This window comes from Limulus polyphemus, unplaced genomic scaffold (genome assembly GCF_000517525.1).
Source record: "Limulus polyphemus unplaced genomic scaffold, Limulus_polyphemus-2.1.2 Scaffold729, whole genome shotgun sequence".
NCBI classification, from domain to species: Eukaryota; Metazoa; Arthropoda; class Merostomata; order Xiphosura; family Limulidae; genus Limulus; species Limulus polyphemus.
The window spans coordinates 11,989-37,319 of record NW_013666339.1 but is presented as its reverse complement, the minus strand read 5'-3'; the positions used below and the strand labels follow the sequence as shown (position 1 = coordinate 37,319).

The 25,331-nt window shown below is 31.6% G+C and overlaps 1 protein-coding gene across 1 annotated transcript in view; it reads right to left on the bottom strand.

Annotated features, from left to right (window-relative positions):
• The window catches only part of LOC106460210 (tight junction protein ZO-1-like), a 61,681-nt gene extending 37,209 nt beyond the window's left edge, over positions 1-24,472 (bottom strand). Inside the window, exons 1-16 of the mRNA XM_013919894.2 lie at positions 24,440-24,472; positions 14,804-14,851; positions 14,366-14,490; positions 12,958-13,060; positions 12,458-12,545; positions 10,382-10,485; positions 9,960-10,116; positions 9,498-9,584; positions 8,813-8,870; positions 7,332-7,492; positions 6,171-6,240; positions 5,725-5,875; positions 5,175-5,277; positions 4,733-4,781; positions 762-932; positions 237-376 (exon numbers count right to left, since the gene is read on the bottom strand). Coding sequence (XP_013775348.1) covers positions 237-376; positions 762-932; positions 4,733-4,781; positions 5,175-5,277; positions 5,725-5,875; positions 6,171-6,240; positions 7,332-7,492; positions 8,813-8,870; positions 9,498-9,584; positions 9,960-10,116; positions 10,382-10,485; positions 12,458-12,545; positions 12,958-13,060; positions 14,366-14,490; positions 14,804-14,851; positions 24,440-24,457 — 1,633 coding nt within the window. The 5' untranslated portion in view covers positions 24,458-24,472. The remainder of the gene's footprint in view (positions 1-236; positions 377-761; positions 933-4,732; positions 4,782-5,174; positions 5,278-5,724; positions 5,876-6,170; positions 6,241-7,331; positions 7,493-8,812; positions 8,871-9,497; positions 9,585-9,959; positions 10,117-10,381; positions 10,486-12,457; positions 12,546-12,957; positions 13,061-14,365; positions 14,491-14,803; positions 14,852-24,439) is intronic.
• Positions 24,473-25,331: the final 859 nt, after the last annotated feature.

Genomic DNA, 25,331 nt, shown 5'->3' with positions numbered 1-25,331 from the left:
AGACCGTATTCTTTAAAATAGTATTTATTTATCATCAAAGGTTTGGTCAGGTTGATTTGACCACATTTCTACTTCCTTCTGATGTGAATATATACATATGTTTCAATATAGCATGATACAGATTCATAATCTTATTCACCAATCCAGCAGTGAAAAGTTAAACTTTTTTTAACAAACACATGACACATTGCTTAAATAATGTTTTTTTTTTTCACTTGTTTGAATATTAGACTTACCGAACATCACTTCTTCCCAATGATCCTTGCTTAAGGACTTGGAACGTCTTGCACCTTTTCTTTTAAAGAAACTACCTCGACTTTCAACAGCGGAGTCTTTCTTTTGCTGATTCTGCTGCTGTTGAGCCAACTTCTCTGCTCTGGTATATTTGAAATTAGGTTTTCAGAAATGAAAAAAAATAAACAGCCAAACTTTACTAGGTGCAACTTATAATAACTATAAGTCAGAATCAGATGTTTCTGTTCATTAGTCTCAAATCTTAGTAAATGTGATGCATAAAGTGGTCATGAACTAACGAGTCAACATTTTTCATCTTTTCTCAAGTTTTAATAATAACATACATAAAATTATATGGATGAGGAGGCCACCATCTTTTAAGAGCTGTTATATTGTTTTTTATAACATAATTTGAAATTAAATAAAAAAAAATCTCAGTTAACATTCCATCAGACGATATATAATTAGCTATACATAATGAGTATGACTGTATATTGTTGAAATAAATTCAAGTAAAGAGGACTTACCTGCTACTGTTAGGAAGAACACCTTTCTGGACTTCATGATTGTTGTGATCTAGTCTGTAACCTAGCCAGGAACCCACAACTCCCTTGTATAAGGTATCAACAATGTGAAATATTTCTCCAATTGGGAAACTCATTTCTCCACTTTCATGACTCTCAAGGCAGAAATGTGTTCTGTGCAAGAAATAGTTTAATGCTTTGAAATAACTAGAGACACGACATAAACTTTTTTCACTCTTTCTTTGGAGCTGTAAAATCTGTCCAGCAACTAATAAGCAAAATCAATGAAGAACTCAGCTAGTTGTGATAAGCTTAATTTGTTCTTAATTATAATGTATGTTATGATTTGAATTTTTATATTATCTAAGTTATAATTCCTTTTTCATGGCAAACTTTTTAAAAAATACTTATACTGCTGTTTTCATGTTATGTGATCCACGTGCTATGAAAAATCTCGACTTTATCAGTGGTTTACTCTTAGCCACATAAGCTGGCAATGTATGAGTATATAAATGCTGAGTACATGTGGTTGGTCTACTTGGCACATGATATTCAATGTCTCTAGCTGGTTTGTCTGGGAAATATATAAATTTTCCAAATCTTGATGAGTGCCACGTCTACCTTCTATACTTTGCCTTTAGATCTACAACATACATGTAGTTAGTAGACACAAGTGTATATCGTTGGTAGAAAGAGCTCAGTTTACAATATACTACACCAATGGTTATCTAAAATTGGCATGCAGTTTTCCTCACAGTGTACATGTAACTGCCATTAGTGTTGTTGTCTGCTTGATCAACTATAGCACTTATGGTGGTTTCTTACCTAAATATGCTACTTAGAGAGACAGTTTAACTGTATTTAGGTATCATTTGAGTTTTAAAAATCATATTTGAAAGGTTTAATGATTTTTACAAGTTTAACTTGTTGTTGCCTGGATTATGAAAGTGTATAACCAAAATGGTGTTATTTGCATGTGCACAGTGTTAGTGAAATAAGTCTCTATAAGGGAATCGCCATATAATAATAATAAATTCCCATGGACACAAGTTAACATATAGGCAAAGAATTGGAGAGGAAAAGGGAAAAATAAATTATAAGTGAAAAGATAAAGATGTGAAATTATGCATAATAAAAAAATCAAGTTTCTAAAGACTTCTATGAAGAGCTAAAAGGTATGTACATATTTCCATTTCTTAATTTCAAAAATTTCATTGCAGTGTACATTGATGATAAATAGGTAGAGTTAGTGATATAGTAGAGAAAATGGAAAATAAAATATAACTATTGACCTTAAAAACTTTGATATTTCTTGTCAAATTCTAAACAATTTCATGGACCAGTTTTATTTTTGGAACAAAATATAATGAGAGTGACGTTAGCTTCCAAGAATTGTGGCAGCTGGGACTAATAGGGTTAAATTACAAAATAGTAGTTTTCATATGGTATAAAGCTCAAAAGAAAACCATTACTTATCATGTACTTAAGTAAGTCCTCTAAACACACCATCAATTCAAGCTATATGGATTCTGAGACAGTAGTAACAGCATAACCGAGAATTAGAGGTTTTGGGATGGAGGAGAGGCAAATCACAAAAGGACACTAAAGAACCAGTTCAGTTTGTGATTTTAGAAATTTTCATGCAAAGAGCACTATTAAATTTTAAAGTTTTCATTTGCAATCTTTGCTTAAATGAGTTTACTTTAAATTAACTAATTTATAATGGTTGATTCAGATGTCCATTAACAGGCAAATAATTTGGAAATGGGAAGGTATAGAAAAATATTGTTAGTGGTACATTATGAGTTGTTGAAGACCTCCCTTTGACAATATCATTGAGATCATTCAGGGTAATCCCTTCGGAAATTTTATTAATATGGATTATATACTCAAAATATCAATGGCAAGGATATAGACAAAAACATTTTGAATAAAAAATTACCAAAACTGCTCTTCATGAACAACAGTTATAAGCATAACTGAACCCCTTTCATGCATATGGAGTGCGCCAAAAACAATCAAAATCTGACTATAACAAAGACTGTTACATAAAGCTAGGGTCCAAAAGGTTAAGAGTATTAAAATAAAAGCCCCTACATAATATAGAACCCAAGCATTGTACTGCAGCAAAGTATTCAGTTGAAGAACAGTGTAGTAAGGTCCTACTGTACAGAGAGTGTCACCAGAATGTCTGGGCTGCTGAAAAATTGTATGCTGAATGCTTCACAGCTTAGCATCATCCTTTACACCAGATGCCATGAAATGCATGTCAGTGGCTGCATATTACAGGCCTACCTAGACATAGAACACTGTGCAGGCAGGTCAACAGCAGCAATCAATATAGATCATGAAGCTGCCATAATAACATATCTGACATATGAGCAGTACTTTGAACACAGGTATTAACTGTCTGACACCATTTTAAAATACTATTGGGATGTTTACCTTATCTGCATATATGGCAATAAATGTTGTTGTGAAACAATTTTGGTAATTTTTGGTTTAAAAAGTTTCACTTGTTATTGTTTTCACCTTTTAAAATTGTCAATTTTAATGTATTATGCTTATTAATAACAGATTCAAAGGACGTGACCTTGAAGGTGTCACTTCATTCCATACTGCTAACAATTTGTTTCCTAAATCTCTTAATTTCTGAATTATTTGTCTGTTAAAGGACTTCTGAATCACCCAGTTTACATGTTTGATTCCTAAATAGTATTTCATGAAAATAAGAAATATAGTTGATAAACTATAATACACACTCACAATTTCTGTTTAATTTGAATCTCTATGATCAAATTGACAGAGTAACTGTAAAATATACGTTAATTTTCGATCTACAAAAATTGTTTTATGCTATTATGAATTTATGGTTAGAAAAATGTCTTAATCAAATTAAACTAGTTTTTGTGAAAGATATCAAACTAGTTTTTGCAAAAGATGTGCATAAATTCCTGTGTTTTTACAAACCATAGTGGTTTAAGTCAATCTATTACTTTGATATATAAGGTGCATTATCAAATGTACTATAGGTTGACATTTTCTTATGTTACTTTTCTTATAGCTAAGCATTATTAGGTGCCAAATTGTATCTTGAGTAGATATTAAAAAGTATGTACTGAAATTTTTGAAAGTTTATACTGAACAATACCATGGAAACAATTGTGTTTTATACAATATTTTGTTTACAATTATTATTATTAATACTTGATCAGAAATAGTTGCTGCCAAGTTAAAGAGAAATTTACAAATCCTTAAACTTGTACTTCACTCTCCCACTACAAGATGGGTGAAATGCAAAGTATGAAAGATATTCAGTATCATAATACATAACAAAGTTATCATATTTATAGACTGGGCTGATCTACAAACAATCATAACCACTGTGAGAGGACTAACCTGAAGATTTCATAATTAATTTCTGAGCCCAGGATAAACAAATAATTGTTTCCTGGGTTCTCAAATCAATAATAAAAATAGTGCAATTTGACAAAAACAAATAAAATTGCTGATTTTTCTTTATATTCCTTCTTAAATCTATCTTGTATCCTTCTCAGCTAACATCCAGGAATATAGTATTTTAGCTACCAGTTAAAAACTATGATGTTCTATGATGAACTAGGAAGCTAACAAGATAAAAATTGGTAACTAAAAACACATGCTTTTCAGCAAACAATAGTTAGTTTCCAATCCTTATTCATTGAATTAATCACATGAATGTTCAACACTATAATGTTTTCTTCCTGTACAATTTTGCTTGCTAGGGTTCTTAAAAACTTAATACTTGTTTTTATTGGAAATATTACATTCTTTTTAAAACAAATTAACTTTAGTATTTAATTTAATGTTCCTTCCTGAAAATCTGCTATATTTTATTTCAAAAATTACTAAATTCTTCAATATACATTTTTCAAACTGTAAAGTTGATGAAACCTGTTAATGAAAAAAAAATAAAAAAAAATGAGATAACTAACCTGATATAAAAAGAATCCCCCCTTTGGGTGGCTACTATTTCATCATACTCTGGAAATAAAAGAATCACAAACATTATAAACGTTTTACACAAAAACATTTGATTGAAAGTATTTCAAATCCTTTTGCTAATATAAGTTCATGAATAGTTGTTATGCCAATAGAACAGTTTTGTTCCAATTTTTATATCTAGAAGTACAAATAGTTATCAAATAATAGGGAAAGTATGCTGTGTAATATTCTACACATAAAAGGGTATAGAATTTCTAGGAAAAGAAACAAGTACAAATGTTAGCCAAAGTCGGTTATTTTAGTTCTAATTTATGAAAATGTCATTTGAAGACAAAAAACATGAAATGTTGAAGAATAACAATTATGCATATGATTAGCATACCAAATGTAAAATATGTAATATACACATAAATTCACAAATTTCTTTTGTACCTTCCTTCCTGTGTTGAACAATTAATTCAACATGATCTTGTGAATTCATCAAAAGCATTACTGCTTCTTCCCTTGTAACCCCTTTCATGTCTTTATTATTTACCTGCAGTATTTAGAAAACAGAAAATAACACCTTTGTATTTTTTGTTACCAATATCAAAATAATCAGTTCTGTTTGTATAATTACAAAATATGTTATTCTGAAAGGGCAAACCATATTTTAAAGATGCATATAAAATATAATTAACAAAATCCAATATCAACCAATCTCTTCTAAATTACATATCATAATATTCTTATAACTCTGAAACTGAATAATCAAATACTATGTTTGGAACCTAGTTAAAATATAATATAAACTAAACAAGAGGTTTAAATAAATTACACTTGTTTTAATTTAAGGTTAACACATTAGTTTTGTGTAAAAAATTACTTTATAATCGAAATAACACTAAAGTTGCTGCCTAATCATGGCTTTGAGAATTTTTTAAAATTTTAATATGTTTTAAGGAGATGTTTAGAACATATCACTAAAATTATCTATAAATACCTTAAGTACTTTATCACCCGGCTGAAGACCTTGTAATGAAGCCGGACTGCCTGGCTGGACTGAAGTAACAAAAATTCCAGCTTCATTGCCTCCTGTTAACCTAATACCAACACTTCCATCTTTTTGAAAGGAAACAAGTCTGGGGTCAGGCCTATTAATGGTTCAAATGTAAATAATTTACATTTGGAGTGTCTTTGGTACTCAATAACAAATACTACTACACCTTGAAAAAATAAAAATGAGCAAAAACAAGAGTTAAAACTTCTGTAAAAATTACCACCACTTAAAATGTTTTGTCTAATTTTAATTTCATCATTGACTTGTGTAAATAAATTACAACAAAGAAGGTCATCTGACACCAGCACCACTCTTCCAGGGGGTAAATGCAAAACAAGTTATAACTACAGATTTGGCCTACATAAGAGTTATCAAAAATAAATACTTACACAGCATTCCTATTTCTTCTTGAAGAAATCTCTTTATCACTGTGATCTTTCCTTGAGTTGGCAGCCAGTTCTACAAGTAGATATTACATTAGTATTTTATACCATAGTTTTTTAAAAGTACAAAAGCTTTGAATAAATGAGGAAAATAAACATGGGTAAATTACATATGTTACTCCTCACAAATTTCCTGAAAAGTTAATGTGTCTGTTAAAAATCATGTACAAATTAACACAGCAAATAAACTAAGTTCAAAAATGGAAACATATTGACTTTATGTAATAGTAAGATTCATTTTATAGTGATAACAGAAAACAAAGAGAGAAAGTTGAAAATAAGCAATTAGTGTGATCAAGAATCTCAGAGTATCATATTTCACAGTTTGAAAGTTTCTATTAAAAAGTATAAGCTGATTTTAAAAACAGAAATATTTATAATAATGAGTGTTAGAGTGCACTTAAAACAATTACATTACAACTTTTTAAGAAAGTGTTTTAAGACAAAAATAACAAACTGTGGTTTATCAGATGAAATTATACATCTCAGTTTTGAAAGCCTAATACAAAATAAAAGAAACAAAGTTTTTGTTTAATAACCAAAATTGTGCAATTTAAAGAAAATTTATTATAAGGTCCAAAGTATTCTTAGGTTCATCATAAGTCACTGAAAGTTATTTGAAAATCCATAGGAATGGTGAACGTCCTCCACTGAATCCCAAGAAAATCTGCATGTATGGAAATATTCCAAAAGAGTGGACACCTGTAAGACTACCAAATGTAACATAAAAGGTAAAACTACTTGAGCTTTAAGTTCAGTACTATCAGATATGCTACAGTAAGGCACAACAAGTCTAACTTTGCCATACTAAATGTTGAAGTAACTCCTAAGACTAATCAGATACTAAGATTAATAAAACTGAAATACTGAAAATATTAAAGTTCCAATAACAAACTTAGTGATTTTCCTCAAATAAGAAGAAAGATTTAATCAACCATCCACAGACTCTACTACCATTAAGGAAGTTGTATTAATGTGGGAACAAGAGATATTTTGGTTAAGTTTAACAGTTTTATTAAATGATTAGAAGCTCAATATCTAAATGGACCATGCAAGGAAATTTCATTACTGAATTCTTATTTTTAAAATGTTGGAAAATAACTTTACCATCTACTCGAGGTAGAGGTGGTCTTGGAGAAGGTTCATCTCCTTCTGTTGTCAGCAAACCTCTAGAGTGACCATGGCCAGTCAAAAGTGGAGTTGCAGGCTGATCTAGATGACTAAGAGAAATTCCCATCAATGGACCCCGATTTCGGCCACTTTGCACTCTGTGATTGAATTACGTAAGAAAAAAGTATGAGATTACCTAAGAAACAATTAGTGTAGTAACTACTTCTTAATCACTATCCAAACTTTCAATAACAAATAATTTTCCCAGAAATCATGATTTTCGTTACATTTTTTGTTTAAATCAGTCTCTAGTTTTTTCAAGTTTTCAAACTGTGAAATTTTAGTTTCTATGAAGATTTAGAAATATATAAAAGGATGAACAGTCTACCTTCAATGTTCAGAACATTTTTCAAGGTAGATGATACGTAGTTCAAAATGGATAATAATTATAAAAGGACAATACATAGCACTTAAACGTCATAATTCTAAAAACCCATGAAAGCAAAACAGAAAATGAAACAGCATATCAACTACACTATGTCTGCCATATGTCGTGCTGACAAGGTCTTTTGTCCATTACTGGGGCTCATCAGCTCAGTCAGGATACGACAGAAATAGTAGTGGTATAGGCTAGAGTTTCTCAAACTTTGACAACCCAAGAGCCCTTTTAATTTTGATTTTTTTGTGGACTTATCAGTTTTTCTGTTTTGAAAAAAAATATTCCACATATATAAAAAGCTGTATTCCAAAATTAAATGTTTGAATTCATATAAATGTAAATTTAGGAAAACTATTTTTTTTATTCTATAAGTTATATTTTCTAAATATTTTCATAAAATTTTGGGTATGATTTGCAGACCCCCTGGAGTGCCCTTGCATACCTCATTTTTAAGAAATGCTGGCTTAGAAAATATATATCACTAATTTTCATGTACAACAACTATTAGGGTATGAATTAAATTAAGCAAGTGAACTGTGATTATTATCAACTATATTTAAGCCATTCACGAATTAGGTTATCAGGTAATAATGAATAACACAACTTGTTCATTTCATTTCAATAATGTTTATATATTTAATTTATTTACACCTAGCAGCATATGCACTCTCAAAAAATATAAACTGTAAGATACAAGATGTTTATTATTATTATTTGAAATAACTAACTCAATAAGAGTGTCAGTTTAAATTTCTAAATAATCAAAAGGTTAAAGTTTAAAACTAAACTTAGCTGTACATAGGACTCTCTTGTACTATTACTTTTCTTTACTAAACACTAAAAATACTGAAAATTAGCCAAGAATAAACACAACTGCCAATAAAAAAAATTTTTGAAAAATTGTTAGTTTATTTCTGGGTAATGTATGAATTTTTACCATTTGTGTGTATGAGCTGAAGTTGGATAAAAAATAAAAATCAAAGTTTGGAAAAAAAACAACAATAACAACAAAACAAAAATACAAAATTACTATTCTTACTTGGTAAGATTATTCTTAGACTCTGATTGGTCAGATAGCAGAGGTGGCCTTAGATCCCCTGAAATATATTATGTGAAAATTATTTTTTGGAACAAACATAGGTGTTTCTTTAGGTTACGAAAGCTTCATTTTAACATTTGAATGTCTTATAACACCCTAACCACATATATTTTGTACTTATGTATCACGTAAACATTTTTTTATCATCACTGAAATTTAAAATTTAAAGCAGTAAATTTTATTTTCACTCTTCCTTATTTGTAAGTTGTATATAATTTAGAAAGATATTGTAAAATTGCATTATTTTTAAGAAGTTTGGTGACATTGCCCATTTTTAGAATTTTAATCATAGGTGGTGAAATAATCTTTAAACATATCAGTATAGTGACCAAAAATTTGAAAATAAAAGAAATGACTGTAAATTAATATCACCAATGATAAAATGTTTAATGTCTTCAGAACATTAACAAGAGTTCACATTAGGAACACAAGAAAAAAGTAACAAGAACATTCTATCTGTTGCAGCATACTATAAAGAGACTTTTGGCACCAAAAAGCTAAAACTACCAAAATATTAGCAGGCAATCAAAACTGTGAAACTACTTGCATAAAGCAAGCTATTAGAGCTATGAATATAATATAGGCAAAATAGCAACCTAACTATTCAAATTGTTAAAGAACTAACCTCGGGTGGGAGTTTGTACATATAAGTTCTGATTACTCCACTGAGGTCTTGTACTTGAAACATCAATAAAATTGGTTGGAGAGGTTTCTGAAAGTTACAAAACAGCGTCTATAATGACAAATTAAGGAGCTATTTAAAACCAAAACTAGACATTTTTTTATGGCAAATACAAAACTTCTGTTATAGATACCAAGTGCTTGAAACCTAAAATTAATAGAAGCTAATTTCATGACACATCTGCAATCTACAGTGATATTGATAAAATAACATATTAATTACCATTTGAATTACCTGTTTGCAAAAACTATCACAAATATTACTCTAGAGAATTCAATAACTAATGATTTATGAGATGTTTATCTATATAATTATATTACTTAAAAACAACATGTTTTTGTTTAACATCAACCACCACCCTTCAGATGTTCACAAGCAATTGGAAAAACATTTCTTTATTCTTACCCTTATTCAGTCTTGCTCCAATCTCCTGTAAATTATTATTATTAGTTACAGTCTTTATGTTTTCTCTTCTTACAACAAGTTGTAATTTTTCTTTGGCAGCATCTAAGAATTTTTTTGCATCTTTAAGACTGATATTTTCTGTATTGTTGTTGTTGATCTGAAAAAATAAAATCAAGTCTTCAAGCAAACTTTAATACAGACATATTAATATATTACATACTGAGAGTTAAATGCCACTGTTGGTAAGTTGTTTCTTGTCTGTTCCAAGGTAGTGTCCAAATTGTATCAAATAAAATGGTAGTTGAACAGTGACTGTGAAAATTATCAACATTTGTGATGTTTCATTCTTGAGTTTAAATTTGGCATGCCACTTTTCTAATATACTAGATTACTATCACTTTAGCCTCCTATGATTCACTTACCTTGACAATGATATCGCCTTCGTGAAGGGTACCATCTTTGTTTGATGGGAGTCGTTTAGTGAGTTCCTTAATGTAGATTTTGCATCCCAACACAATACCAAAATCTGCTCAAAAACAAATTAGTGCAATTAAAAAAATTACCATCTTCTTCAAAATTATCACAATTTTTCATAACAAATTTCATTTAATGTACAGATAGTTAGTTTCACTATGGAAAAGAGGAAGTTGAGAAATAGACATTCAGACATGGATCAATAATATAAACCTAACAACAGTACAATATCCAATCCTTTCTGTCTGTCATATATTTGGAAAAAGAATTATTTCTACGGTATGTATTTGTCAAATAATTTTAACTTAAAAGAAAGAAACTAATCTTAACTTTATTTTGTTTTTGCATATAATACTAATTACACATTAAATATAAAAGTAGACAACACATTAAAAAAACTTTTTTATAACTTGATGGCAACGAATGCAAGTGAATAACGTGGATTTCATAAATATTAACAAACCCTTCTAAAATACATATCATTCATATATTTTTCATGTAATGAAGATTTAAAAACAAAATAGTAAACAATGTAATTATGTTACATAAATACTACTTGGTCTGTTCTAAAAGCTATGCATACACAAGGCCAGCATAAATGAGGAAATATGTTATAAGACACAATGTTTCCTCTTGTATGGTGGCAGTTTGCATGTTTCCAGAAACATGTCCCAGAGTAGACCTGGCTTCTACTTTGAGAAACATTTTGAGGAAACACTATGCTTTTGACCAATTAGAAGAGACTTGTAACTAGATAGTGATTTCAACAGAAGATGGAATGCTTTGGAATTTGGTGCAGTTAATAATTTTCTTGAATAGTACACAGAAAGACCGTGTTTATTTAACATAAGAAACAAGGACTACTACAATCAAAACCTGAAAAAGGGAGCATGCAAATTATGAAGTGATAAAATTATGATATGCTCCTTTCTTTTTGGGAATTTAGGATTGATTCCCTTGTCCACATAGCTCTGTTTCTGCAATTCCTCCTTCTTTTGTGAAGTTTTAATGCAATTAGAAGTGAGAATCACTCAGTTCAATAAAGGTTTCATCCATTTTCAAGCAAGTGAAAGGAATGATGACATGTCACTTAAAAACGTTTCCAGACAATGTTTGAAAGAATATGTTTGAGGAAACATTTTCTCTGAAAAAAAAATGTTTCCTCTTGTATGATGGCCTTAATTAGTTATTGAACACAAAATATATAGGAAAAAAATGATAAAATTAATAATTATTTGAGATTAGAAAAACCTCAAAGGAAACTAAATATAAAATGTAATGAGATAAGAAGTTAAAATTAGTTTAAATTCACTTATAACTTCATCTTTTGTAGAATTCATAATGTACAATTTACTACCTTATGACACTTAGTCAAATTATTGTATTAAAAACTGAACTGGAGCCAGTGAGATTCAGATGTATAAATTTGAAGAAAATAGTGAACAACAAAAACCTAGATACCAAGAGATTTATGGTAAATAATCATGGTATCATTTTTGTCTTGAATTAAAAAGTGAAGAATAACAGAATATGATGACGGAAAAAAAGCTCATAATCACTGAACTAATTTTAGTAGAGTTAAGAAACAGTTTTAATTGAATGACATAACCTCACTTATTAAAAAAAAGTACTTACGAACTTGTGTGCAATTTTACATTATTTTATGATACTAATTTTGTGAAAGTTTCCTATCTCAAATTTGTTTCAATTTCAATATCTCTCTAATATTTCACAGAAACCTTTACATAATATTTGGTTTATAAAATATTCTGACTCAGCTGTTAAATACTCAGATACTAACTCAAAATTTTAAATAAAGATTCAAAGAAAAATATTTAAAGTATTTCTAATGTTATTGGTTTATAAAAAAATATATTGTCTATAAAATGCAAGAATGTAAGTTAGGGTAAAAATAAATTTTGGGGTAGAAATATTTTTTGTATTTTATTAAATAAAACATATAAATTAAGATCACACAACTATCTCAATAACTTAAATGATTTGCTTAAAAGTAATCATTATACCTTCCTTTTTCTTGTTTTTTGTTAAAGTAACTTTGAAGGTTTGTGAATCTTCACCACTGCTGTTTGTAAGGACTCGACGTTTAATTTCCTAAGAAGAAAAGGGATAGTTCTAATAAAAAAAAAGTTCATGAACAAATATACATTATCAATTCATCAACATGACAGGGTAAGTTTAGTTATTACACAGTGTATAAACTTAGTTGCTTTTTATATTTTGTACAGAACAAATTTGTTTTCATGGGGAAAGTCCAAAACCAAATATTATTTTGAGTGAAGTTTCTAACATACATTATTAAATTATGTTATACTTTATAATTAAAAAATTTATATTCTATATAAAAATTATGGTTTCAACTGCTTTTTGCTCTTCCACATGCTATGTAAGAATATGTGACAATATACAAAAACAACCTTCTGGTATATTATTTACAATGGTATAAAACAAATCCATTACTGTTTTGTTTAAACTAGTTTTGTCAGAATACGCAATATCTACATACCAAATTGACAACACTCCCACTTTCTCTGAGGACCTGAACTGCTGTTGAATAATCCACATTTTCTAGTGAAATTCCATTCACACTTACAACTCTATCATTAACTCTGAAATCAGTCAAAATATTTAATTAGTTTGTTGACAGAGATTAATGAAACAATCTTTCAAAACCAAAAACTCCAAATTTCAATTTACTTTTGATTTATTATCCCAGTTTTCATTATGAAAGCCTATAATTATCATTTTGGTCTGTTCTGTACGAATAAACACTTGTTATTCCAATCTTTGTTCCCCTTAGTTTTCACCACATGAAATATAAAAATATATAAATAATAAATTCAAGTTAATTACCCTACATAAAAATATAAATGTCTTATCAATCTTGATAAAGTATGTTATTAGATTTTTATACATTTCACTACTCAAGAAAAATAATGATTGTAAAAACATAAATGTAGTGAACATTTATTTCGTTTATTTAGAAAAACTACAATAACTCTATACATAAAAAAGATGAACATCTTGAATACTAAATCAAAGCAAAATTAACCAAACTAAGCCTTGTTCATCTTCAAGATACAATTTATAGTGTCAATAGTGTCTTGTTTTAAGATTTAATTTCCTTACTCGTTGCAACAGGATTACTAAATGTGAAATACTTACTATATTATGTGATGTAGTTATGAACTCAAGGCATGCTGGTTATCTTGTTACTGTTGACTGTGCTAAGTGTTTTGATTTGCAAAGATGCTGCCTGATCACCAATTCATGTGATGAATTAGACTTAATTTATTTTTGTACGTAAATGATTCAGCATCAATTTATTATTTATATCAACTTGAATATTGTGATTATATTTTCTCTTTAGATTGTTGGTTGCTTTTATCATTCGAAACTTTCTGCTAGGGACACTTGTGTTAAGAGCTGTTACAAAGGTAAAAAAAATATGGTTGCCTGAGTGTCTATGTTATTATATGTACTTTGGAGTGTAACGTTTTATTACTTTTTGTGTCATTAGAGTTAACCTCCCCGAATGTTTAGTGAAATATGCAACAAGAGAGTGGTTACATCCTGTAGTGCTTATGGTCTGCTTTATAAGATTTTGACTGATCGTAAACTTCACTTTTACTACTGTGCTTACTAGCTATGAAATTCTGATACTTCTCAAGAAAGTGTTTACAATAACATTACCTATTGTTATTATCTATTCCAACTTTCTTAAAATAACTATAAGTGTTTTCATTTAAACAATTATGTCTATTTGAATGAAAGAGATTTAAATATAGACAAAATCCAACACTATAATATATATACTTTAATTTGAAGAAACTACATCAAGTATACTTTAAATACTGATTCATTTGTGAAAAAACAAGTGTTTTTGTTTATAATTTATCAACAAATGCTCTTACTGTAGCTTCCCTTCTGCTGGTCCAGCCTTTAACACATCTGATATCGCAATAGATGGTTCTCCATTAGCAAAATGTGGATTGTCTCGACCACCACTGACAGCTATTCCAAAACCATAGCCAGGAACCTAAAAGATTCATTACCAAATCTAAAGCACATTTAGTGAAACAGTTACGATATGTTAACATAATCAGTCCATTTTCCTAAATAGCTTTCTATTTTAACCTCAAAGAATATTTAAAATATATTTCAAAAAAAAACAAACTTTCTTTCATGAATCATCAACAACTATTAAGTAGAGGGAAGATAGTTTAATCACATTTATTGGAAATTTTATAAAAAAAAAAAAACTAATCACGGATTAATCATGATAATTAACTGCTTATTTTAACATGTTGTAAATTGCTACAAACTAAAAGGCAATGACCTGTTCTACTTACACGGTTGATTGTAACACTGTGATTTTCCCATGTTACACGCTCTCCACTCTAAAAAAAATAAATGAGAAAAATGTTAAACAGATACCTATATATTTAAAAACAAAACCCAGATGTGATAAATACTGCTTACACCTTTATACTGTACATCTTACATTTTATGGTACTTAAGATAATGTTTCAACAAATCTTATTCAACTATATTATGTGGTTTAATTTTATTTAGTTAAGCTTCCTTGTTCTGTTTGATTGAAGTTAACACAATTATAAAAACTTTTATAATTTCATTTCACCAACACAGTATTAATACTACTTACACTACAGAACCTTGTGATGGCCTATATTCCTTATGGTCACTAAGGTTACAATTGTGTACGCTATGCATACTCAACACATTCAAATTAATCTTATTTAACACCCATTACTGAGAAGTCAAGCACACTAAGTGAAATGATACCTATTGTTTTAATTCAGCTGTTTTATTATGCAGAAAAGAGTTTGATTTAAATGTGGAGCAGAGTATTTATGTCACCATTACAAACCATGGAAATCAGTATATAGAATATTATGAGCCACATGTGGCAGAAAAATAATACCATTTATTGTTTGTTCTTATAAATACTCATTATATTACCAGTGAATATATATATTCGTGAGTGAAGACAATATACTGAAAGTTAATCACACTTATTAACAATGATATTTCAGGTCTTGTGCTTTCTTGGAACTATTTCCACCATCATCAGTTTGGCTGAATTTGATACAACCATGGTCAGACAATACTGTTCAACTAACAAAGTAGGAGGACTTCTTCCACCACAAGAAATTTAAATCTCAGGAAAAGATCCAGAGTAATGACTTTAAAAAAATTGGATTATCTATCATCAGAGAAGAATACAACTGTTCACCTTAACCTGGAAGATTAAATAATGTAATTGATACTTGAAAATTATTAAATAATTTGTATAGATTCCTTCAACTTCTACAGAGGGCAAAGATACAGTTGTGACTGTGAGCTGGAGTACTAGCACTGGGAACAGACTGTCCAGGTGGGCAGATTATGCTCTCATCCAAAGTTGGGAATGTCTTATTCAAATTCAGAATAGGACCATATGTGGATAAAGCCAAAACTAGAAGAGAGACCTGTCAAGCCTGCAAAGAACAAAGTTCACTTCCTGCATTGAATTGTGGAGTATCAGTAGCCCAATAAAACGTACTGGTTTTCTCAAACCAAACTGGCTATATGGAGTAACTAATAGGGTATTCAGAAGTGACAATGAGGAAGACTAACTGTCCATTGAAACCAGGAAATTTTCTTTCCTTCCAGTGAGTAGCCAAGAAGAATATGGATAGATCTCTTGGAAGTTTTTTTTTAACCTCTTCTATTTTTACAAGAAAGGATGTTAATAGCATTTTTGATCCTGATGGAATTAACCTAAATCACATAGATATTAAGATAATATACAAGGATGAGACAAAGTTTCGCCCAGAGTTTGAAAGGAGGTCAAAGATCAGATTATTTGAGAAGGTCAAGGTGCACATTACAACATGTTTTTACAGAGTTGCACACAAAATTCAATTAAACTACTTTATTATCATCGTATATATACGCTTGCCATGAAAACATATTTTATAATTCAAGTTTTACCCTAGATAAACAAGAGACTAAGACACTTGGTCCTTTCAGCTCAGACTTAACACGGTAGAATTGGATGCTGTTGATTAAATGCTCTGATTTTTATAATATACTATTTTTCATTCTCCAATTACAGAAGACTTTGTGTTTATTTGTTTGGAGTTGAGCATAAAGATACACATTGGATTATCAGTGCTGTGCCCACCACGTTTTTGGAATTATTAGCCTTCAGACTTGCCGCTGTGCCACTATGGGCTTACTGAAGAGAATAATGTTGTTAAGAAATAAAAAAAATACTGACCAGTGTGTGACTATGAGTTAAATTACACAACATACATTTGCTCAAGTTTAACATCCTGTGAATGGGTATTAATTTCTTGAGTGACCTTGATAACCACCGCCTAGTAATCTGACAAATAAAAGTGTGGTCACTTAGTATCTTTAAAAAATTTTTATGGTTTAAAACAATTTTTTCACATGACCTAATGACGCTCACGTATATCCGTCGTCTGAAAACGATCGCTGGGTAATTAACTATCAATCATCAGTCATTGACGAGTTATAGACGACAAAAAATGAATACACTGAAAAAAGTATCTAAAAAAACCTATGATAACGAAGATCGGCAGCAATGATAACTAATCTAACAGTTGGAGCCATTGAATATAACTGATTGGCTTAATCGGTGATAGGATCAAAATTTTTCCCATCAGGCCCTAACAACAAAGTTACATAACTAGGCCAACCACACATACTTGTCAACTATCATTTTAAAATTAAAAATATAACGACGTTATATAACGCTCTATTATTTCATAAATTCAAAACGACCTATAATAGTGTACAATTGCATTGACAGAGGAAGCAGGAGAGGTGATCTAAATATTTCAAGATGGAAATTTTAAAGTAATTTTTTTCCCCCACTCATTCATTAATTCATACGCATACCAAATATTTTGTAAGAAATTACTATTTGGGTTCAAATATTAAGGGAGGGAGTTTTCTTGGTGTATGTTCAAATTTAAGCGAATCTTTAAAAACAATAAATAACTTATGGGTGTGTGCACCAACACTAACGATTGCCGAAACTCGCCTTGTTATACGTCATGACTTGGAAACCACACCATATCCGACCCCTCGAATGTATTCTGTCTTTTTCTTTGTCCTATCTCAAGGTGTTCACACTTTCTGTTAAACAACTAAAAATCAATAAAGGCTAACAGCCGTTCTAAAGAAAAAGGCCAGTACAATAATAAAGTTTGTTTTTTATTTTTGCTTAACTTTTAAACACTCGGTCATAGAACATGCAAAATACTAAAAAAAAGAAAAAAAAAGAAAGTGCATGACATGACATTCGAGCTGTAAAAACGCGCTCCGTACTTTGAGGTCGTGGTGTGCTATTGGAGTGGCATTCAATTCCTACAATTCGGTCAGACTGTAATAGCCTAAGAGATAACAGTGAGTTTTGTTGACTAGCAGCTTTTCCCCTAGTCTGTCAGTTCAAAATTAGGAATAGATAGAAATAGATATCCCTTGCATACCTATGCACAAAAATCTGATGAAGTAATACACAAACACATACACACAAAATCAATAATAAATAAGTGACAATGTTTTTCCTGTAGCCTAATCAGGCAGCGAGGAGGATAGGAAGATGAAGCAAACTTCTTTCAATATTAGCGTATAACTTCAAAGAGACTTGTTGCATCCTTTCAACTCTTTCGCGACCCACAATTTAAGAGCACCTGATCTACTTTGTTGAGAGTTTTATAATTACTGTATATTATAATTGAAATATAATATGAATAATTTAATGATGTTAAACTACGATTTTTAGAACCGTAAATGTATTAGAAATTTATTAATAGCTTTTTCATATGGAATTTTATACTATTTGTAGGTTACAGTATTTTCTTCATAAATATTGATCAAACTAGGCTTAATATAACATGGTTTACACAACAAGATAGTTGTAAAATTTACTTTGGCAAATGAAAACATGGCAACGTTACTCCAGATTAAAACGTTTTCAAACAATAAGGTACCACTGTTGTGTATTCAAGCAAACGTACAACGTTTGGTAAAATCAACTGAATTACGCCTATACTCAAATCCTTATAACAATTTCAATAATTATACACCCTTTCCGTCCCTACTACTGTTTCTTTACCTTGAAGTACTTTATCTTTAATTATTGCAATGTTTTTGTGTGTCCCATTACTCCCATTCCTCGGCCTCTCGGTGGCTCAGAGGTCGGCTTAAGAGCTTATAACTTTAAAATCTAGGGTTCATTCTCTGCATGGGCATGGCACAGATAATCTATGTATAGCTTTTGCTTACCAAGAAATAAGAAAACATTTCTCGTGGAATATATTCAAAATTTGTGATTCACCTGCAACACATTAACTTGGTAATCGATATTAAACAATATATTAATAGAAGAAAAAAAACACGTTCTATACAGCTATCCTTTACGTCATCAATATGAGGACTACAGCCGTGTACGTTCTAAATTGTACGTAAAATCACTGTTATAACATAACACGATTATTTACCAACGCTTCATATTTTAAAAAAGAACATTTACAGGAAACTAGATAATGCACAACAGTTAACTCCATCCGCGAAACTTCCGGTCACATGCATGTAAGGCATATTAAATAATGTTCGAAATTATTATATTCCTGTCTTTAATTGTATACCACACACATCTTATTATTATTGGTGCTGTCATGTTATTAAAGGTTTTTGTTTTTAAATTTTGTATTAAATTTACATTTATATTTTAAACGCATATCATCTGTGAATTTTCTCGAGTTTCAAGTTCTTGATTTGTTTATTTCTGTTGAATTCTTTTTCGAACAAGGCTACACCAGGACTATTGCGTCAGCTGTCTTTACTTTTGAAGTGATAGGTTTTACAGAATAAAGCTAGTCAACGTTATCCACCGCCAACTGTTAGGCTACTCTTTATTAACGAATAGTGGGGGTTGACCGTTACATTATAACACCCCTACGGCTAAAGGAGGCGAGCATGTTAGTTGACGGGATTCGATCCAACGACCCGCGAGTTGCGAATCGAGTGCCCCAATCGCCATGTTGTGCAGGCCGAAAAGCCAAATGATATAATGTTTATTATCAAGGGCCTTTTCTGTTAGGAAATTTTTCATGACTAATCGTCGCGTAACGGTAATCTTTTATTTAGTGTTTAATGATGATGACGCTTCAGTTGTTCACACATCACGAGACTTCACCAGTTAATTATTAGAATATCGAGAATTTCTTCCTTCTTTTTACGTTTAATTTCCTTTACACATTTTCCTATAAACTGCTAGAATACGAGTAATCTTATCTGAAAAAGTAATGGTTGTTATATTTTTCTATCCTAAATTTAACTTCTTATTCATGTTGCTTTGGTTTTTGCACAATATACTACTGTATGAATGACTCATTCCTTCCTTTTACAAAAAGTAAAATGTAGCTATGACAGTCTCAGATAAGTGATGTTGATTAAAAAAAGTATGTGCTAACAGACCGATAAGCCACCTACCCATCTTCCAGCGGACTATATATTCTTGGAACCAGGGATCAAATATTTCCTTTATCAAACAGTACTAATATTCATGCCCCCCCCCCCAGTGGCACAGCGGCATGTCTGCGGATTTACAACGCTAGAAACCGGGTTACGATACCCGTGGTGGGCAGAGCATAGATAGCCCATTGTGTAGCTTTGTGCTTAACTTCAAACAAACAAATATCCATTACCTATCGGTAAAGTAATACAACGTAACATATAATAGTGGATTTTTTTTTCATTTTGAGTTATTTATTTTACTTAAATAAATAATTCCATTAATTATTATCTGGTCAGGTAATAACGTCACGCAAACTGGTTAAGTTCTATCAATAGGATGTCATCAGGTTAAATATCGACGTCATTTTTTTGTGAGTTATGTATTTTTATAGAATTATTCATATTTGTTAACTTTACGTAATACGTATATGTACTGTCATTAATCTCTCGATATATCTAAAATGCCAATTTCTTTTGTGTTCAAAACTTCATTGGACTAATGATCCATGAATGGCTAAAATTACCGTCCTCAGCTGACCACGCTACAGTAGAATAGCTGTTTTACATAGAATATACATACGTGCAACGACCTTGAAACTAAAACACGAGAGCCAATATTACCGATTATGTGCTAGATTTATCGAATATTTGCAATTACAATCAGGGCTGACGAGAGGAGGGGGGGGGGGTAACTGCCCAGGGGCCCGGCAGTGAAACATTCCAAAGCTCACTAGAAATGTATACAACTTAACGAGCTAATATGGCTACTTCTTTTTTATGGATTCATGAAGAAATTGGTCACCTAATTTCTTTTTATGAAAAATCAGCAAAAGTTAATAAATAGAATGAAGGGGGGGGGGACGATGATATTACTGATTCCGGGGCTTGGGCTGGCTTTCGACGCCCGAGATTACAATTCTTTTTCATTCTTCTTCCTGATACAAACATACACAAATGACATTACAAAGATATAATTCATTTGATTATAACAGGACATTTTCTCGTATCTTCTCAACTGGAATAAATCACTATATTAAATATAAAAACGTTACACTATGGTCTGTCCATTCTTCTTAACATTTCTCTAAATGTGTGTGTGTGAGTGTGTGTGTGTGTATGTGCTATCATTCTGTCCGGTAGTCCTTCAACTGTTTTCTGAATTTTCATGGCAATTCAAAAAACAAAACTTAATAAACTGATTGGTCTAGCGGATAGAATCAACGGGTACATATAACCAAACTTTAACTTATCAACCTTATTTCTATACATTCAAGCACAGTTATATTAACAGCTTTACTTAACATTTCACAGGTTGTTACAGGAACAGCTGAATAAATTTCAGTGAAAATTAAAAGCAACTGTTTATTTACTAAATGCAGCCAATGCGCACGCATACAGATCAATAGATATGTTGTTGTTTGTGTTTTTTTTTTTTTTTGGGGGGGGGGGTATTCCTAATTCTGAAGTGATTGACTTAAGGGAAAGAAGCTAGTCAACAACACCTAATTCTTGAGCTAATCTATTCTAATAGTGGGATTTAACCATCATTCTTATAACGCACTAATGACCCCAAAGTGCGAAGCGCGATTTTGTGGTAACGAAACTCAAACAGTTTACCTTCGGGCTCAGAGTGCCAAACCTGACCAACAGAAATGTCAATAATGTATATGAAATTGCGTTGGCAAACGTTCGAATTTTACATGTGCCATATAATGTCTCACGAAAAGCATAGAATCAACGTAATTCTTCAAAAATAGCCATCGTTCACGCTGGTTAACAATCTTGAATAAAACTTTTTAATTTTGACGCAAGAAATTGCATAAAATGATATATGTACATATATGCATCGTAGATGACATTTTCTTTCACCCAATTATGAATCAATAATTTAACAAAACCGATACCAAACTCTGGTTACAGAACAACGACAAATCATTGCTACTAACAGACAAACTGCATTATGATAATATGCAGAAATAAATATCAGCACCTTTCTAGTAGTAAATACTCTATAACAGTGTCCAATGAACTTATGTAGACGTTGCTGGAAGTTTCTATTTGCTGCTGTGTATTGAAAATTATATAAAAAAAGAGTCATTTTATGGAAAGAATACGTGTTTTGCATCACGACAGCTAGAAAATGACGCTTAAAAATTAAGTTAGATTGAACTTAATGAACAGGTAAAATGCTGTTACATAAATATTAAAACACGAAAAAAATTCTGATGAGTATCTACTTCAGCTTCTAACTTGTTTGTTTGTTTTGAATTTCGCGCAAAGCTACATGAAGGCTATCTGCGCTAGCCGTCCCTAATTTAGCAGTGTAAGACAAGAGAAAAGGCAGCTAGTCATCACCACCCACCGCCAACTCTTGGGCTACTCTTTTAGCAACGAATAATGGGATTGACCGTCACATTATAACGCCCCCACGGCTGAAAGGGCGAGCATATGTGGTGGGACGGGGATTCGAACCCGCGGCCCTCAGTCGAACCCGCAAGTCGCGCGCCCTAACCAACTGGCCATGCCGGGCCTGGCTTCTAACTTAAGCCATCAATAAAAGCAATGTTTATATCGTTCCTCCACAAAATGCTTTTTTTGCCCTTACAATTAATAGACTACAGGCTCTGGGCAACATAATTCAAGCTTGTTCACTATTTTAACACATATTTAGCAGCAACTACTAAATTTTGCTATGGTATAATATAAAGATTCATAAGTTTTTGCACCTTTAGGCTCACTTAGTTATTTGGCACAATAGTAAAGGCCCATATTGTAGTTATGACTATCTAAATCAGTGGTTCTCAAAGTGTTGTCCGCGGCCCACTGGTGATGCACTAGGGTCTTCCAGGTACTTCGCTGGCTGGTCTAAAATGCAAGTCACTGACGAGAAACGCTACGGCCGAGGTCATAAGAGAACAAAACAGGTGGGGTAGGACCGGTAGGTGGTCAGTGGGGTCTTTTGCCCCGCCGAATTGGTCTGCGGACGAAAAAATTTTAGAACCGCTGCTTTAGATTAGGGCAGTCACAATTGTCTTGACCCGCAGCGGCCCATAACTGCGCCACTCAAGGCCCACCGGTTGAGAATGACTCTGTTACGTCTCCCTTCGTTAATTAACTTTCTGTAACTTCGTTCCGACGAAACTTTAGCGACACAAATCCTTACTTAATAAAACTGGTTTATTATTTCCGAATACAACTTTACGATACACTTATTTTCAACAATCACGCTAAAACAAACGCTATATCAACGAACGTCAACAATACTTCTGACTGTAGTTCAATTACTCACTATCTACACACACATTATCCTCCCGTCACGTTGTCACCCTCTTTTATATACCAGGCTACCCTATATCTAGTAAATACTAGAACATTCGCCAAGGTACAAGATAGTTCTATAAAATAGGTGGCGCCACACCAGTCACGTGACCTCGATGACGCAACAACTCTTTTAATAGATAATGATTTAACATTGTCTACGATCTCTGTAAATACACATTCTGGCATGCGCAAAGAAACACAGTAGAAATCTTGGTTCATGTTGGGGAAGGCGTCTTGGGTTCTCCAATAAATAAATATGATCCATTAAAAACATCAAACGCTATAAATCAAGTTTTAAAATACCTACCCTCCAAGAAAAGTGCATAAGTTATACTGATATTATTCCAGTTAGATATTGTATTCATAAAATTAATAACGAGTTTACAACCTACAAAGTCTCTGCCTCTTCTTGTCCAATGACGATTATCGGTTTCCAGTCTCTGATATTACTGAAGCGTGCACGCTGTTAAAACATATATTGTTAACCTGATGGAACAATGAACTGAGGAAATCCTAGTGAACTGAACTGATTCTAATGAAGAAAAATATAATCTGATTAATTAGTACTAAAGATATCAAATACCGTGTATTGCTGTCTATCATGTTCTTAGAATCCTTATCTTTATGCATGGGTATAACAATTTAGTTAATAATCATTTTATCTTCGATACTCATAATATCGTGCTTAAACGTTAAAGACTAATGTGAAAGATGCATACATAACGTGTAATAATACGACCAGAACTAAACATGTACTCGTGGCTTCCTTCAACGGACATGTTGCAACACGTTTAATAACCGTACAAGTTGCGTTGTTCTTTCCATGGCTGAGCGTTGTAACTTTTGTACTGATAGAACTATCTTTTGGCTTATACTAAATCATCATTATGAACGTTGATCTCAAACAAATCCTAATATTAAAAGCAAACAAATGGTCATTTTTTACCCAAAATATATAAAAAAGTCAAAACCTCTTCATCATACTTATTCGAGTTTTTTCAAAAAATATGATGAAATAACTACTAAACATGCATTGAAACATACTGCTTCAGCTTACATAAAATAACCTCACGAACAATAAAATCCAGTATACAATAAGCTCTACATACCTTTTGTAAAATTTTCATTTTCACAAAATAGAAACTAAAACGTAAGAAATTTCCAACGCGTTGCTTCCTCTAACAGTTTCGAAGAAAACAAGAATAAGCACAATCTATACAGCTTTCTATATACAAACACAGAAGTCATGTAGCATGTTTTCCCAGACTCGCGATACACTCAAGAAGTGAACACATCTCAAGAGCACGTGAACTAGTAAGCACGAGGGTACCGTAATAACCAATCATCGAACTGGAGGTTGTTACCATGACAGCAAACTACTAGGTTAAAAAAGATTAAACATTTCTGGTCATAACCATAATCTCCGAACAACATCTGTTGTTCCCAAATCAGTTATAATGATTTACCCATATTCTTTTGTGATAAAGTGTTCATTTATTGTTCATCCAGAACGCGCGACATAGAAAAATAAAAAAGGCGTAAAATAACTCCACTTTCCACTAATATGTTTACGAGAATGAAAAAAGAACGTACTTACAGAAAATAGCCATTACTATTTAATATACTAGTGGTATGTCAAGTCAGTACAATTCACCTCTTCTACGTGTGAGTAAAATTGGGAATTTTTTTAAAGAATGTGTATTTGGACAAAGGAGAAAATACTTGAAATGTATTTTTAATGGACTGCATCTGTTTGTTTGTTTGTTTTTGAATTTCGCGCAAAGCTACATGAGGGATATCTGCGCTAACCGTCCCTAATTTAGCAGTGTCAGACTATAGGGAAGGCAGCTAGTCATCACCACCCACCGCCAACTCTTGGGTTACTCTTTTACCAACGAATAGTGGGATTGACCATCACATAATAACGCCCCCACGGCTGAAAGGGCGAGCATGTTTGGTGGGACGGGGATTCGAACCCGCAATCTTCAGATTGCGAGTCGA